Raw genomic sequence first — 18,785 nt, forward strand, 5'->3', positions numbered from 1 at the left:
ATTACAAATTATGTTGCTATCTAGTGAATGTTGGTAACGTTTGCACCGCTACGTGTTGATGTCGACGCATGGTATGATAGAAATGATGTCTGTCTGAAGGACGTAAATATGTAATTAGCTTAAACTATCGTGGCATGATGTCATAAACGCTTGCATGCGGCGATAGTCGTCTTCCACGTTTCCCCGCCTTTGAGTCACGTGACATTTTCTAGCTAGAGAATTCGGACTCGCAAGGTCGCTAATAATTTGATGAGTAAATATTGGGCCTATGGGAGTCAAATGTGGCACCACTTGGTACTATGAAGCAATAAAGACTTATTTTCAATTATGAAGTGTTGACTCTTGACTCAGGTAAGTTATCGATCATTAGGGAACAATACGAGCGATCGCCATGACGTCACCGTAGGCAAAAAGTGGGTGCCAGTTGGCTGATTTGCCTACCAAGAATTTGCATATGTCTTCAAATAATTTACATGTAAACAAAAACAGCGATCGCTCGTATACAAATGTAGACACTGTGACTCTCGGTAACATCTCTCAGGCCGCCGCCATCTTTGTCACCTTTGACCTGACAGGGGGACCGTCCGTTATAAAAGGGGAGGGGTGTAAATTTTCCACACAGCAAAAGTTGCAGTATAAAACACGCAAAAGTTGCAGTGTAAAACACCAAAAGTTGCAGTGTAAAACACCAAAAGTTGCAGTGTAAAACACAGCAAAAGTTGCAGTGTAAAACACAGCAAAAGTTGCAGTGTAAAACACCAAAAGTTGCGGTGTAAAACACCAAAAGTTGCGGTGTAAAACACCAAAAGTTGCAGTGTAAAACACCAAAAGTTGCAGTGTAAAACACCAAAAGTTGCGGTGTAAAACACCAAAAGTTGCGGTGTAAAATTTTGTACTTGTCGGCCACGGTAGGATCAACCACGCCATCTACCGGAATCCAAGACGAACTGCAGCATCATGAAGCAAGATCAAAGTGTAATCTTTAACACAAGAAATTGGACTTATCGATTTTTTTTGGCAAGGAAAGAACAATCTATCGCTTATCTGAACATCATACAATATCTGCTTGTGTGTTATAAGTATGATACAACATGCAAAAGAAATGTAGTTTATTTCATGAAATGATTGTGATTACGAGATAGATATACATTCTTCAGGGCAAGTAGTATTGTTTACAGCAGTTTTACATCATCTTAATTTCCTATTAAGACAAGTTACAATCATAGGTCTGACCAGCAGAGTCACGTGCTCATATTGAGAGGCTTTCTGCTACCTGGATACCTCTTACTTATTTTGCAATCGCCACAAAAATGCCTCCACCCTCGAGGCGTCGCCAAAAACGATGTGTTGACCAACAACATAAGCAGCTGTGAAGGACCTGCCTTCATGTAAGCACATTTACAATATTCAACCTTTACTTTTAGGTCATTTATAGTAAGAAGAACTGAAAAGACGGCATATACTTTTTTCATAGTCGGTGTCTTGTCGATTTCTATCTGTATTGCAAGCAAAGTACAATAAAAGGGTTAATTTGTTGAATTCTTGAAACACACAAATGTGCAGCAGCTTTTACAAATGACGGAGCCATCATCTTATCACTTTAGTTACCAATATTGTACATTACGTTCAACATAGGATAGAATCTGTCACATCAAATCTAGTCTATCCAACCTGTTTATTTAAAACATTAATAAAAATTGGCAGTCACCACATTAACAGCAGTTCGTAGTTACAGCGAAGATGCTACAACCGTGATGCAGTATGGTCTAGTCCAGTAACGTCATATCTTGAACTCTGACCTAGACCACAATGCATCACCGTCGCATATGCGTACTCTGAAACTGTGAGGTGGCTTATTGCCACCTAGGAAAGTTAAAAAAGTAAAGTAAAAACTCGTATATCACAATCCTAGACTGTGGTAGATATTAACGTCTTGTTACAAGATAGTCGTAGAGAGATGTAACTGGTAGTTATTCGACATAAATGAAATGTTTCCTATACACTATAGAGCTTTAGTCTGAGTTTACATCACTTCCTTATACGAATCTATACAGAATATTCCCTTAATGTTACGGAAACAATACACACAGTAGTAATAATGTCATCATCCGATTAGTTGTCTTGAGAAATACATTCAGTTATTCCAAATCTCTGCAATAATATCTATGACTTGTTTCTACCATGATTAGAAAGATTGACATATGAACCAGAGTACGTCTGCAGAAGTAGAAACGCTCATATCATCAGCTGTCCTCCATATATAATATTTATATGTAAGAAAAAAGTGTATGAATCCTACTTGTCTATTTATTGTCTAAAATGAATCCCTCCAAGATGCCAACTGATACTGAGATCAGAGTTTCCCTCAGCAGTCTTCCAAAACCAACACAGTTATCTAAATCCATGAATGGCTATCTGAGGTGAAAAGACTTTTCTAATTTCTAATCCAGAAACAAACGCGTCGCCATTCCTCGCTCCGGGCGTCTATCGTTACCAAGGCAGTTAGTAGTCCCGGTCGGAGTGGAAGGTTGTACCAGCCACACTCCCCATGTGTACAGACTGTTCGGTGGGGGATGGGACCCCTAGATAGTGGTCTATCTTCTTTCCAATCAACCAGATCTGGCGGTTTGTGTCCTCCTTGCCCTCCAGCAGCTCGTATCTAAGGCTTGAAATGTCTTGCTTGATTTCTTCGAGCTCGCCTGGAAGGAAATTTCAAGACAATTTGATGAGAGCACCTCCATGTGTTAGTGTGAAGTTATACACCTGTACGCTTTAGTGCTTTAATTTGCCTTGATGAAAAAAATCAGGAGACCCTAGGTCACTAGGTCACCCTCCCCCTTACTCAAGAGGTATTTAACACTAAAAATTATGATGTCCAGTGTACAAGTAAAAAAAAACAAGTAGAAAAGTTCTGCTGCAGTATCAATGAAATCCTCTAGGAGACCCCAATCTAATACCTTCTTTGATAACTTAAAAAACCATATTGAAATACATATTAGGTTCTTGAATTATTTCATCAGGTTGGTGAATGATAGAATGGCAAAGTTTTTTTTTTATTCACAACCAATCGTTTAACAAGGGAATAACGGATTTCTTGGCACTTCATCCACAGCTTATTTAATATGCTGCTCGACCACAAAACCGCACTACCGAATACATAACATTCTTTACAAAGGTAATAGTTATAGATTGACTCGGTTACTCACCCTCGTTGATTTCGCCCTCCTCCTGTGCCCGCTGTGCAGTGAGGATATACCGCTTGACCAGTCTCTTCATGATGCACTAAATCATAACATAATCACTTATATTAAAGTTCTGTAGTACAGTATTATTTCATTAGAACAAAAACACCACTGGCGTTTAAAATAAAGCCACTAGGGAGACCCTACATGTGTCACAAATACATGTATATGTTACCAACGATTGCTGACGCATAGGGATTTGTAACATCAATATAGTAGGAATTACATTAACAAGAACAATGGAAACAGAAAAAGCAATGCAAATTTTTCACTAACCAACCCCAGAGCATTCATTTAAACAATTCAAAGCTTCAGGGTCAATAAACAGTTTTGCGATGGACACTTCATGTTCCATGCACCCTAACAACACTAGAGCATAACTTATTTTAGGAACGTCAGTATTCGGCAGCTTACCTGGTATTCTGAAGGCGCGTCTATTGACCGAATGCAGTTCATCATGGGGAAACTGTTGTCAAGCTGAAACAAAGAAAAATCGGATGGACTGAGTTAGATTATTAAATATTTTATGACCGAAGATGTATAACGTTAAGTCTCTTATTGACAGAAAACCTAACATGAAGAGATGATCATAGTGCACTGAAGATAGCATGATTGAGCAATTTTCTCAGCGTATAAAATTGCTCAATAATCTCAGCGTATAAAATTTGATCAAAGTTATTTTGATATACTTTAACTATGAACAACCGTATCTTCATCGGCAAGCTGACAACAGAGGATTTGTTGGGGGTATACATAGTGTTAACATTCCCAGTTCGCCACCCTTTAAATTGTAGTATATACTTGATCCCTAATCTGTTTTACCAACTATACATACAATCCGGTCGATTTCACCACCTCAATAGTTTGAACCCTCTACTCTACATACACTTCCGAGAGATCCCGTGGCACCGTTGGACCGTCGGGTCATCCGTGACTCGGTGTCGTATCTTCTCATCATCTTCTTCTTCTTCCTCTGGCAGCTGCACAGGTCGCAGAGGAGGTTCTTGACGCCGACGATGATGTAGAAGAACGTCTTGGGACTCGGCATGAGGTTGAAGGGAGCCGGCATGGTCATGCCCTCCTCGAAGTACGACAGCCACAGCTTGGTCCGCGCGAACTTCCACTCTACGTCAGAGTCGTCCTGTGGGTTAGACGTTAAGGGATGTTTGTAAGTGACCGTATGTACAAATATATAACGCCTTCATATATACAAATACTAACACTAAAACTATTGGGTCTCAGAATCAGACGTTTCAGAGAGCACCTATTGTCTTTCATTGCTGAAGGTGAATGAATCTATGAAAGTTTGAAGACAAGTAAAACTTGATTGATTGATTGATTCGTTCGTTTATTCATATGAGTATCTATAGAACAGGAACTCACCTCGATCTCCTGGTAAGAGTTGCTGATCATGGCGATCAGCATGTTGATCAGCACCACCACCGTGATGACGTTATAGGCTCCGAACAGGATGTACCCAACGTTCTCAATGAACTTATGGTCATATCTACAGGAAAAAGGTCAAACAACATGTTATCAGACCGAAAATGCTGTGTGCATTTTAAGAAACAAAAGTCCCGAAAGTCTGGCAGTTACCTATGATAAGAGAGACTTAAGACGCCAAAAACAGTTACTCAATATATGATTTTGGAAACGGTCAGATGTTTCAGGTAGCATCCACTACCTTTCATCAGTGACACATTAGAGAGAGGGTCTTCCCGTGCACAAACGATATTTGCGTTGGGTTTTATTTAAATCGTACCTTAGATGGACACCTTTCACCTCAGATAGCCCGAACATTGACCAGAACAGAGCTTTGAACGTCTCCTCCAAACTGAAGAAAAAACATGTCACATGAAAAAGGTTACATGTAGCGTCAACTGTAGTACATTATCATGTTCGTGACTTATACGCATTTATGACACAACAAACTTACAAAGTATAATACTTTCTATATTTCTGGTACTAGTGGCAATGATGTTCAGTATATTATATACTAGTAGTATGTCATATAGAATGTAGGAATGTCTATATCGCCCATGCAATTGCAACAGGGTTGTTACTATGTTACTAAACTCACGTGACAAACGCAGCGTGGTCCTTGGCCCCTCTGTAGTACGAGTACAGCTGGAACATGGCCAGCATGAACGCGGTGAACACCAGGAAGAAAATGACCATGAACTTGAGGATGTCCAGGATGGTTTTGCCCAGGGATATCTGCAGGGGCCCGATGCTCTCATTGGCGGGCAGGATGTACGCGATGCGGGAGAAGCTCAGCACAATCCCTACAGCAAACAGGCCCTCGGAGATCAGTTCCGGGTCAGAGGCTACCCAGTACTTCCGGTCTGAAACAAGAAAGCACAGTTGTCATTTAATAACCCTTGTCCTGCTGGTAATTTTACACGATATGAATCAATGATTTGGTCATAGACACCTAAGTTGTTTGTTTTGTTTTTTTTTGCCCTGCGGTGGCATAGTTACTTCCGCATTCGCTGCGTTTTGCTGCGGTGTGATGCGTTGCACGAGAAATACCCCAAACCGTACATATACAGGACACTATATGGATGGTACTGTATGTGCACCCCATATATGTCATATATGGGCTCCGCGGGAAAAGGATTTCAATAACTTGGATCTGTTGTGATGCAGTACTCTCAATCTGTGCATAGTGGCGCTCATGATATCTTTGGTACCGGTGCCATACTCTCCTGTGTCGTAACCTGAGTGTCAGCCTTTTTGGCTTTCGTCCGCTCCCACCGGGCCACATTTACCTATGTTGAATTGTACTGGAAGAATTTTGGTAAAACGATGTTGATCAGATCGTCCTTCTAAAGAAAGGCCAACCGCACTGTTCAACTCTAATACTACATAGTTCGCACTGAGTCCAGTGCCATAGGGTCTCCACATAAGGAAAGATTAATACTGAGATACATGTATTACGATGCGTCCATCTATTGGTATATCTCCCAGCAGTGGTCTCTTCAGTCGTATGGTACTGGAAGGAATTTGAAACTGAAACTGAAACTGAAAGAATATTGATCAGATCGTCCTTTATTGGAATGGCCAATTAACCGCATTGGTGAACTCCAATACTGCATGATTCATATTAAGTTCCATAGGGTCTCCCCATACACATACGAGAAGATGGATACCGAGATATTATGATGCTTTTATCCAATAGTATATCTCCCGGTAGTGCTCTGCAAGGATTTTGAAACTGAAACGAAAACTAAAATAATATTGATCAGATCACCCTTTTGGAAAGGTCAACCCATTTGGTCTCCAATTCCGCGTTGAAACAGCTTGTATCATCTGATTCTGTTTCGAGCTGGTAATCCGCTTCTATGCTTGCCCGGACCCAAAAGCGTTCTTCTTTAAGAAGGACATTTTGAACAGTCTAGACCTTGTTGCCATACTTTAATGCTACATGGTTCGTACTGATTCCCAAGCCAAAGGGTCTCTCCATACACACACGAGAAGATGGATACCAAGATATTACGATGGTTTTATCCATTGGTATATCTCCCGGCGGTCGCGTGTGCAGATATCAGGGCTTATCTCTCAATAACAGCCACCGACAGTCCGCCCATAAATCCTGTCGCCACCCTGAAACCATTCGATGGTCGCGATATATCACTCGATGCACTATTCATCAATCTGCAAATGCATTTCATCATTCACGACATGCCATTGATCAACCTGTATAATTACCCATGCGGAGGCGTCTTGCTATACTAGTATTACACCTACCATCTTGTCATATCCAATACAATTATGAACAAAAGTTAAAACTGCAATTATCTTTCATGCAGATGCGTTAATGTAATGTTTTATGCCCGAGGGTTAATCGCAGGAACAGAAGAAACATTTGGTATAAAAAAAAAACGGATAATTAGTACACATAGAACTACTTATAACTACTAAGAAACTACTAGTAAAAACTACTGGGTTTGACTTCTTTTTTTAAGACAGAGGAAGACAAAGGATCCCACTTTTTCTGTAATTTGTGGGTTTTCAGATGTTAAGAGGAGAGTAGTTTTCTAATACTACTCGTCAAAGTCCCGGCCCATGATAGGACAAATATCAAGCTCAAGAAATCACAACTCTCTTTCTGTTCTATTTGCCAAAAAGCAACCAGAATCGCTTGTCACCTCATCTATTAACCCTACTTAATACGAGTTAACCTTCCAGCAACCTACGCGCTCCACTGTCATACCCGACTGTCTGTGTATCCATCATGTGATTGACCTGTATTAACCTTTATAAACGAACTTGATACGTGGGTTCGGTGCATTCTGTATACATGGCGACTTTGTGTGTGGTTCAGTGGGTCACCGTGTTACAATGCTGCACACAGTGTTTTGTACATTTCAACACGCCCTGTGTCAAAGACGACTAGCCTCTACCAGTCACCGCGGATCGCTGGAAAAATAGTAGAAATTGGCCGAAATAAAGGGATAGTATGCCAGAGAAGATCCCGGGCCATAGAAGATCCAATTCGCAACCCGTGGATCTCCTATGGCCCGGGATGTTCTCTGGCATACTATCAGTTTATTTCGGCCAATTTCTACTATTTTTCCAGCGATCCGCGGTGACTGATAGAGGCTAAAAGACGACATGTTTGGTACAACTCGTGTTCAACCCGGTGTCAAGCCATTTACAAGATCTTGCCAAATACATGACTCCGACACTACTTGGGGGTTTCCAATATACCTGAGACAAGGGGTGGGAGGGGTTTGGTCGTGATGTGGGAGACTATACCAAACCTAGCCCCAATTGTAAGTCTAAACCTAGCCATTAACAATGATCCCAACCCTAACTCTGATACCACCCCTAACCCTAGCCTTAAGCACCTGACGTCTCACGTATGTGACAGCTCAATGATTTGGCTCAACATCGGTCGGTGGCAGGTATCGACTTCTGGTCACCTTTGACCCAATGCTGACGTCACGTACACGTCCCTAAAATTGGTGCTCGTTGGAACAGAGGGTCAAATTCTTGATGAAGAATAGTGAACACGGTCCTGTGTATGCGTTGGATAAAAGTTTGTAACTAAGACTACACTTCTTTGTCCTATTCATCTTCTGTGATTTGTTACTATGACATACATGTCTGAATCCGTGCCAAGTTTGCAGACGTAGAAACGGCTATACTAGGGTAGCTGCCCTTTATTTTCTACGTGCACAGCATAGACTTTTACTATTTTGCAACGCCAGCTGCTACCACATTGTATATACATACAGTTAAACACGCATTATCAGGCTATAGGGTACTATGTTACGCGCCTCCTCGTTAATAACAAACACCACCTGATAGTCCGGGAAATCTGTCTTTAATCTGCTTAAGTGGTTTCTTGGACCTGACTTGTCTCACGCCATCTGCGAAATGGCGAATATTCCATAAATGAGACAGCAGGGTCAGACACTGCAAATCACACCTAAAATGAGGCTAATACAACGGAAACTACAGTGGCTGAAAGTAGATTAGATGTTGAAATGAAAGGACTGACTATGTAAGCCGTTGAAGCACCGTTTGGGTCAAACTATTTGGGTTAATTCTCTTTTTTTTTCCTCTACAGGAAATTCTCTGTAAACATGCCTGCCTAAATGCTTAGGCCGGAGCTGGCCCCTTACTCCTGTTCATTTTTTAATTTTTTCACTCCAGACAGCACGGTCCTTAGCCTTTTGTTCTGCAACCTTGAGGGACTATACAGTGTTAATGACTATTTGGTGTGAGTGAGTGAGTGAGTGAGTGAGTGAGTGAGTGAGTGAGTGAGTGAGTGAGTGAGTGAGTGAGTGAGTGAGTGAGTGAGTGAGTGAGTGAGTGAGTGAGTGAGTTCTACCCGTACCTGATCTCTCCCTGGTGTAGTACTCCCACTGCGTGCCTGAGTAGTTCCCTGGATGAGCGTTCATGTAGGTGGTGGCCTCGTACACCTTGTACCAGGCCACGAAGCGGGTTGCGAAGGACGCGAGGAAGGTGGACAGCATGGAGAAGTCCAGCAGGTTCCACATCTGGGACGTGTAGTCCTTCAGGCCGCTGCCCCACAGCTCCTTCACTTCGGCCCAGATCATCCCTAAACACAACGGTAACACCGGAAACTTTACTGTCATGAAAGTTCATCTGTGTTGGTAGTTACATGTTTAAAGTTAAAACTTTTGGTCCAACACTTCAAAGAAGCCACGTGACAAGCTTCACTGGGACAGTCTACTGAGGAAGACCAGAGTGACTGGTCGAAAGCTCTAGGTGAGAGAATTTTTGTGTTGGACCAAAAGTTTTAACTTTAAACCGGAAACTTTAGTTTTGAACTTTATTTCAACACAAGGGTTACACAGACATCAAAGTTTCAATGACAACTGTCGCCTTCTTCAGGATAATTAATGACCAATCACTTCACAACGTGATCTCGCGAGAGTTATGGTTACAGGCCGCTTCCCCACAGCTCTTTGACTTCGGCCCAGATCATCCACAACATTGTACAACACAATGGTAGCACATTTCGTTTAGCCTGGGTACCATTCTGGTTAGTTTACGTCCGCTCCCACAGTCGCTCCCACCAACCAGGGATCATACAGAAATAAACTTAATATACAACAGATAACATGAAAAAACACACACATATAGCACAAAAAGATATTTATATCATGTACTGATGAAAGGAACATAATCAACATACTCGTCACAGAGCATCATATGAACAGTTGGCGGATGCCTTTTTTAAGTTAAATCTAATGGAAGGATTGATGTACTGTGGCAGTTTGTTAAAAGGTAGACTGCCCGGTATACTGGAGTTTGGAAGCTGAAAATCTGGTTGAATCAAAGAAGCGTGACATTTGATGCAATCGTGTTGACTACAGTGTATTCACCTTCATAATTTTCATCTATAGAATTCGATAGTGGCCATGTTTATCATAATATCTATATCCACTTTGCCTTTTCTTGAATCGTAGCTAAATCTATAGGTTAAGCTTCTGCAGGTATGGTCCCTACGATACAACATTTTCTGCCGCAAAGCAGCAATTTTAATCACGCAGATCACATACTAAAGAGCCAGATGAATACGGTAGGCTCAATACTGTGGCATATGCAGTAAGTTCAGCATACGCTTTATGAAAAATTGATATTGTAGGATTACACCATCAACGTTGAATTACATGCCCAATTATCAGAGGAAGGCCACGTGTAATTAGTAAACCACACTGTAACATATGGTAAATCTTGTGCGACACTGTGTGATATATCAAAGGGTGAAATATCATGTTGCAACAAGGCAATGTGAGATGGCAGAGAGACGAAAAGGGACAGAGAGAGACCGAAAAAGACAAATAGAGATAGGCAGAGAAGGACACATGGAGAGACAGAAATAGAGAGGAGAGATTCACAGAGAGAGAGGGAGAGAGAGAGATCCCTGTACCCAGAGATATCCCTGTAACTACAACTAACTTAAGCGGCTCTATGAAAGACACACTCACACAGAGAGAGGTAGGAAGGGAGGGGGAGGGAGAGAGAGGGAGAGAGAGAGAGAGAGAGAGAGAGAGAAAGAGAGAGAGAGAAAGACTGAGAGAAAGAGAGAGAGAGGGAGAGGGAGAGGGAGAGAAACCCCTTTGCCATGACGTACCCAATACCCAGAGAATAACTAGCAGCTCTATGGGCTCCCATCGTCCCACGCGGTCCCTGCCTGCGATGGAGGGCGGATGTGTCGTGTTGACGTTTCCGGTTGAGAAGCCCTCGAACCGCTCGGCGGAGTTCAGGACCAGCAGGACCAGGAAGATTGCAAAGGAGGACGCATGTGCCAGGAACTTCATGAACGGGCTCCGGAGGACTCTACCGGCCTGGAGAGAGAGATTGGAGCAGCATTTGTGTCAGATAACATGCAAGCTTAAAGACATCCAGTTTTTAGGGCTTGGAAACCCGATTTTCTAGTCATTTTATCTTCACACTGAGTTGAAACTACACTATCCCAATGTATATTGACCCTAATGGAGCAAAATCCCCAAAGTTCTGACGGAACATGGTTACTGAAAGGGTCCTGGGCTGATTTTTAGGGTACCACCCAGAAATAAAAGACTCAAGATTCTCCGGAATTTTGTCTTGTCAGTTGCGGGGTAAGTTGCGTCATGAAATTGTTAGAAATGCCTCATACTTGCCAACTTATTGCCTATGTATTAAAGATCACTGTAAGCCCATATCTTCGCGCCAACGGGCAGGTTTCATTGATGCGCTGCTGACTAGAGGGTATACGATAAGCACTAGCAAAACCTCTAGATAACTGCCGTGTACAAATTACCTTTCATTTGTTGTTACGAGTGCTCCTTTATCTTCATAATTGACGGAGAGTGAAGTATTATCTTCCCTGTAATCGCAACTATTTTCCCCTAGCTAGGCTTTGCTTGTTTTCTTGATAAGTCGTCCCAGTAGCTATCCTATCTTTCGAATCACTGTTACCCAGCCACACATTGCTTACAGTTATAATCACCTATATTAGTACAGGTGTCTATATCTTTCTCCCATCTATCTAGTCTGCTTGTGTTTAGCGCTATCTCATGCCCTCGTTTTGTGTTATCAGAATGCTCTAATGTTGACCAGTTAAGCACACTATGCATCCGTGATTACAACCCACGTACCGGTTCAGGGTCTTTCTAAGCCTAGGTGATGATTTCCCTCTTTCTAACAAAACCCGCGAGACCTTGGGAGTCCAATTAAGGATGAAACCGAACTACTGTTGCGCATAGCGCTCTGATGATTAGTGTGTGAATACGAGACCTACATCGGCTCGGCACCTCATTATCACTCTGGTCTTTCTTCCGACTGACGTCTGCTCCTCTGTGGGGAGGTAATGAGTGTGCAGGTGCGGATGTGAAAAACTTTGTGGATTTGTTTTTTTTTCAGAGAGTGGCAACAAAACTACCAGTGGTGTTAACTATTACGACGTGTACTGTATTACCAGGGTGTATCAAGGCATTAGTAGACCTCACCCGGGTGGTATAACTCACATTTAAGGGTATGACTAAAAAGCCATAGAGCTCTATAAGTGTACACCAAGTTCAAATCCTTGTCATTTTCGTGTACGTAACGCGCTTTTATTTTTTAACAGGAGATATCTTGCTCATTGGACAGTCATGGAGAATGGAGCTGTGGCCACAAGTGCTTAGCCTCCGTAGCAGGCTTATAGAACTGGGGGTTTGGTGGTCTTCGGCTGTTTTCTGATTAGCCCAGTTAAAAAAACGGGGGTAATTCAACTAGGCCGGCTATGTTGTCTATATGCAATAAGAAAATAGCACATAAAAACTACAATAAGTAGTATTTCAAAGTATTTGTTATGACCCAGTCAGAGTTTCATACGTGTCCTGTGGGTTAATTCAGGCCCGGTTGAACAAAAATGTACAAACCGCAGTGGAATTCTTGGCTTTTGTCTTGGAATTTTTTTTACCTAGTAAATGCAGTTGAATGTCCATAAACTTCATTTACATACAGGAACTCAATGTTACGGGGGAAAAAACTACAATGTGTACTATTTCATAGTATTTCTTATGACCCAGTCAGAGTTTCATACGTGTACTTTGGGTTAATACAGTGGATTTCTTGGCTTTTGTCTTGGAATTTTTAAAACTAGTAAATGCAATTGAATGTCGATGAACTTCAGCTACATACAGAAACACACGTACGTGGATGCCAAGTTATATTGATTACATGGAAGGCACCTCTCCGTTTGGGTTCTTTAAGTTGAAATTTGGGGCGGCGCCAAAATACACCCCGTCGTGAAATCCTCTCTGGCTAATTCGCCAAGATTTTCACAAACGTTTAGTCCTGCTAATCAATAGCAGGCTTTCACGGTCGAACCGCGGAAATGGGCTTTGCGTTAACAAAACATGTCTAATGGCAGTAATGCACTCGACGTCTGCCTCTCGTCTCAGTACATTACGACAATTTTGGTAGCCAAAAGCCAAAACGTCGGTTAAAAACTGCCTCATCAAGACACAGGATATACTAGTAGCTACAGTCGTATCCCGGTAATTGCTTATGATATGTAGGTTCCACCAGGCCTTTCTACGGGAATACGGATCGTAGAATTCGGCAAAAAAAAGAGAATAAAATGGGCCAAGGGAGTCCGGCCGCGGGGAGGTAGTTTCTTTCCCTCGGCCCAGTCAAATCTACAAGGCGGCCAAACTACCCTAGCAAATATTCTCCTATATAGCCAGCGTAGTTAGTCAGGTAGAGACTATATTATATGTGAGTGATTTGGCTTTGGGTCAAATAGCCAGTTTCCTCCCTACGCCCACACCCCCACTCCTACAAAGCACGTCCAACACATTGTGGTATACGCCTCGTATTGTACATCAAAACTAAAAACATCGCTCAGAAAGCTTTCAAAAGCCTGTTATCCCTGTCTGGGGCTTGTCGATTGCCGGCCATCAATGCGCGGAGAAGGCAGCAGTGTGGCGCCAACACCCATTCACTTACCCTCCATGACCCCCGCTAGCGATAATCGGCAATGTCGCGTGGTACTAATCAAACTCAATGACTGAGGCCCCCTATAGGTGGTATACTAGTACTTACACACGGTTCAATCTCATCTAGGAACGTGATATCTTCATGACAGTATGCCCACGGGAACAATCCAACTGAACGACAGCACTACTACGATTTATAATATCAGGCGGAGGCAACTCATCGGCTAGGCCATGCTTATTTCATTATATATGGATGACATCCTCTGGGAATCCCAAAACTGACGCGAGCCTGCGAACAAAAAAAGAGTTTTAAAAAAGTTGACTTCATCATGAAATCTGCGTGGTCATGAAGGTTGAACAAATGACTAAACACACAGAGTATGGTATGGTGAATAATGGATTTTTCTTTCTTTACATTCTCTTCTTTTCCTTTGGAATTGATTTTGGGATTCTTCAACATTAGTATCGTTTTCAATATTTTTTTTTGCAATTTACGGCATACATTTTCTCATTTTGCAGCTGCTTTGTACGATACATAGTATGGTCGAATCCTTTTTTTTTTTTTTTTGGAAACGGATGAAAATTCATGCGCGCGCGGACGTTATCCATATTATCAAACCAACATGGCCTTTTAATACGGCTGGGGGATTTCATCTTTCATCCCAACCAGAAGAAAAAGATCGCCCTCCCCTCTCCCACCCCTAACGTTTGATCGCGACATCAGCCAGTCTCTAGAAGTAACACGTAACAGCCCATTGAGCAGCCACGTACATGTAATACATCCGCCATTGGTTTGACCTCCGCTTTTCATATGTTGGTTGGCCTTTGCGTTTCGGCAGCAGTCGGGCGTGAATGGCTTTGCGGCTTTATTCTAGTCTTAGATCGAATGTTGAATGAAAACTGCATACCTAACGCGGCATCGTGCATACGGGTAAGCGTACAGAAAAGAAACCCACAGTGGGGGTCGCTGGAAGACAGACGCAAAATGTCCAGACTATGCATGATGTATAAAATGACTAATGAACTGATGACAGTACCAACCACTAAGTATCTGATACCAGCCCAGGAAAGAAGAAGAAACAGTTATGCCTTTAAATATCAGAGTTATCAGCCAAGAATTAAGGTGCCAAAAACTATATCGTAGAGTGGAACTCGTTGCCACCAAGCACAGTTGGGGCATCATTACTAGACAGCTTTAAACAACACCTGCAATTAAATGTGCAAAGATTGAGTGTAACAGATCGTTCGGTGTGATACAGCTAGCTGCCGCTGCGCCGCGTTCCTGCGAAGTTGGTGTGTTACGCCGAAGGGCGGTTATACCGGCTATACAGATACAGAAACAGCGTATACTGGTAACATAACCATTGCAGTGATGTTCAACTTGATTCTCTCAAATAAGGCACAATATTCCACATCATCAACTGCGGATGGGTGCATTTGCTCAGATTCCGCTTATATTGCTGCTATGTTATTTTGCGGATCGACTGTATTGGATAAAACCAACTATGGCTATACTTGCAACTTCCAATCATGGATGGACATGCACGATTCCGCATGCTACTAAGCACTGTGGTTATTACCTGATAACTATATATGACCGCCTTGGAGCTAGTTGCGTTATAATGAACTGCATTGATTAAAACCTTGTTCACGGCATTAGGACTAATAAAGAATGAAATTTTCTGTTTGACAGGCTGTCATAGATGGTTATGTAACACCTTGTAATTGCACGTAAACGAAGCGATGGATTCAGTAGCTATTCAGTTGATTGTGAGTGTAATCTATAGTGATTGGTACGCATACTGATTACTACTATTATATCTGCGCCTATGTAAGAAACCAATACTCAAAAAGTTTTGATAAATGTCAGACAACTTAATCTCGAAAAGAACGAATTTTTAAGTTACAAAGACTTGCTTGTTAGGAGTCATGTATACTGGAAAACCTTCAGTAAGTTATGTTCGCTATTGTTAATCTCATGCGTGCACTTGCTTAAATGTACTAGTATTTGTTTAATGACGCAGTTATAAGAACCGAAGATGCTTCGTTGCTTACCCTAGCCTCCTGTGCAGCCTCCGGGCGGGTAGGAATTTTGATACTGCGTTTTGTAGAATTTCTAACGCGTTCTTCTGCCAGCCATCCTACAACCAGCACCAGCCGCCCAGAGAAGGCAAGCAGGCTCCATGGCAGGTACAAACCTTTGAACAGCTGGTTGTAGGATGGCCGGCAAAAGAACGCGTTAAAAACTCTACAAAACGCACTATCAAAACTCCCACCCACCCGGAGGCCTGCACAGAAGGCTAGCTTACCCTTGAGCAGGGCGCGATCCAGTAGGCGACCGCCAGGAACGGGAGGAAGGCGGCGACACTGAGCACGAGAAGGCACTTGATGCTGGTAGGCTTCTGTCGGAGCCCTTCGACACCCTCGTACCAAATGTTCACCAGCTGCTGCTGGCAGTTGGGGTGAGCTACAAACTGCATCAACACAAACAAACAAACAAACTTAAATGGTTGCCTGCGATACTCTCCAAGCAAAGGTTTGAGTTTTTAGACTTTTTATCGGGGTTTCCTTTTTGCACTGGAATTTTTTTATGTTGGGTTGGTGTAAAAAATCCAGTGCAAAAAAAAAACGATAAAAAAAGCCTAAAAACACGCCAAACTAAAACCCAAACCTCTGCTTAGAGAGTAGCCTGCGAGGCTGTTGCCTGAATACTGTATACCATTTGTTTTTATACATTTTAAGTATATACTCCGAATAATTAAGCATTCATACAATGTATACTGTTTCAATGAACGTCACCGTCACACATGTTTAGCAATAGCAGTAGCTATAGCAACAACACAAGCAACAGTAAACAGATGGCATATTGTATACATTCATTCTTCTTTCATAATTGTTGCACATCTTCAAGCTCAATGCAAGGTACAATGTGCAAATGCATATGCACCTTCTGTTATCAAGTAGAGTTTGCATTATCTACATGATATAAACATTTTAATGTATTTACCAACTTGTACTCTTTGATCAACTCCTTCGGTATAATTGAATTTTACCGATAGGATCAACATGTGTTAATTTCTTTTGAGCACACTGGAAGACTGGTAAATAGGTTTGGGCGTTTGTTATCATATTATGAGCAATCCAGTGATTCTCTATGTAATGCAAGTACTTTGAGGAACGAAAACAGACAAGGATGGGAAGATCGTATTTTTCCTTGGGCCGTGTAGCGCAACAGCAGAGTGTTCGACTCAGAGGTCCCGGGTTCGAATCCCGCTATACGTCACCGATCTTGTGTCATTGGGAAAGGCACTTAACACGACATTCCTCACTTCACTCAGGAGAAAATGAGTATTGTTCTCTGTGTTGGTGGCGGCATAAAAATACGTTGAAAACTTGAGTGTGCCGTTACCATGTCTTGTGATTACATTTGGAACGGAAGAAAAAGAAACAGAGCGAGGGCAATATGTTTTCCTTCGCCTACCAGATACCTTTGACCCAGTGTTGACGTCACACTTCAAAAAAGCCACGTGACAAGCCTCACTGGGTCAGTCTACTGAGGAAGACCAGAGTGACTGGTCGAAAGCTCTAGGTGAGAGATCTTTTTTGTGTTTTGATCAAAGGTTTTAATGCTAAACATGTAACTACCAACACAGATGAACTTTCATGATAGTATAATTTCCTCCGGTAGACATAAAAATGAATGGTATACAACTGTATATATGTATCTAGAACCAGTTCCACCGGTCGGACCTTCATCCACACTGGAGTTCAGATCTGGAACCAACTTCCAGACACCATTGTGGGTAACATCAACAACAACGGCCTGCAGTCCTTCAAAGTTAGAGCCTATCGACACCTCCTTTATTGTAAATGAGAACACTTGGTAGCTGTGAGCCACTGATTGCGCACTAAACTGTATTCTTACCATGTGTATGAACAATCAGTGGGTATTGCTCACTATAGCACATTATATAAAAAACTGACCTTTTTGACTTTGTACTTGATTGCGATTTTTAACCTGCTGAGGCCGGGTCTTGCTGACGTCGTCTCCCGTTCCTCCTCGTCGTCCGGGCTGGTATTGAGAATGGCCTGCACCTCCTGCGTGTTGTGGCACAGGTCCAGGATACCCACCACGAAGTCCTTACACTGTTTGTTCAACTGTTTGTATTCACACTGCAAGTAATAACAGACACATTAGATGAAAGAATCTGCTAGAGAATATTCAATCCTTGTACTCTTTGTTCAACTGTTTGTATTCACACTGCAAAAAGCAAGACACATTAGATGAAAGGATCTGCTAGAGAATATTCAATCCTTGTACTCTTTGTTCAACTGTTTGTATTCACACTGCAAGTAGTAAATGAAACAATAGATTAAAGAATCTGCTAGAGAATCTTTAATCCTTAATCACATAACCAGTTTAGAAATTCAGAAGGGCACTGAAAGTCTTGAAAGTGACCTGCGTAGCAAAGACTTAAAAAGCCAGAAGGCAGAAAAGAACCGAGCCATGCCTACAATCAATCTTCACATGTGTGACCTGCGACAAGCCCTGCAAACGCAGGGCTGGGTTAGCTGCACATCACAAACATTAAGTGAACTGATCGTCCGCCAGGATGACAAGGACTATGGTGAGTTTTGAAATAATAGTATCAATGAAATCAATGAAATATTGTGTGACGGGCATACAAGCATAGTCAAGTTTGGGACCGCATTTTCTCAGTGCAATGCCACTCGTTAAAATTAGCACTGGGACCTGTAGCTAGTGACTATTGCCTTCGGGAAGGTACATCAGAAGGACTACCAAATCCTTCTCAGTGTTAAAACACCTTTGGCTGTGCGACAAAGAACTTTATATGTGTACCAACGTGATGATATTGTTCACCAAAGACTATCCACGAGCATGCATTAAGAGTGACTTGCCATTTATCAAAGAGATAATTGCAGAATCTTGGGAAACAATTTGTCGTGGCATTTACTAGTACCTTTAGCTTTTGTACAACTTGTCATAGCAGTGACACTGTAGTGAAATTATTCGACTGACGTAAAAGTCGAAAGAAAAAATTGGATTCACGGACGATGTACAAATACGCTAATT

The 18,785-nt window shown here is 42.1% G+C and overlaps 1 protein-coding gene across 1 annotated transcript in view; it reads right to left on the minus strand.

The window, feature by feature from the left end:
* Positions 1-2,400: 2,400 nt before the first annotated feature.
* The window catches only part of LOC109470741 (short transient receptor potential channel 3-like), a 37,376-nt gene continuing 20,991 nt past the window's right edge, over positions 2,401-18,785 (minus strand). Inside the window, exons 3-13 of the mRNA XM_019769806.1 lie at positions 17,675-17,863; positions 16,000-16,164; positions 10,858-11,071; positions 9,091-9,315; positions 5,323-5,587; positions 5,005-5,076; positions 4,626-4,749; positions 4,129-4,383; positions 3,657-3,719; positions 3,207-3,282; positions 2,401-2,699 (exon numbers count right to left, since the gene is read on the minus strand). Coding sequence (XP_019625365.1) covers positions 2,503-2,699; positions 3,207-3,282; positions 3,657-3,719; positions 4,129-4,383; positions 4,626-4,749; positions 5,005-5,076; positions 5,323-5,587; positions 9,091-9,315; positions 10,858-11,071; positions 16,000-16,164; positions 17,675-17,863 — 1,845 coding nt within the window. The 3' untranslated portion in view covers positions 2,401-2,502. The remainder of the gene's footprint in view (positions 2,700-3,206; positions 3,283-3,656; positions 3,720-4,128; positions 4,384-4,625; positions 4,750-5,004; positions 5,077-5,322; positions 5,588-9,090; positions 9,316-10,857; positions 11,072-15,999; positions 16,165-17,674; positions 17,864-18,785) is intronic.

Source organism: Branchiostoma belcheri, unplaced genomic scaffold (genome assembly GCF_001625305.1).
Source record: "Branchiostoma belcheri isolate BF01 breed outbred unplaced genomic scaffold, Haploidv18h27 scaffold23, whole genome shotgun sequence".
Classification (NCBI taxonomy): Eukaryota; Metazoa; Chordata; class Leptocardii; order Amphioxiformes; family Branchiostomatidae; genus Branchiostoma; species Branchiostoma belcheri.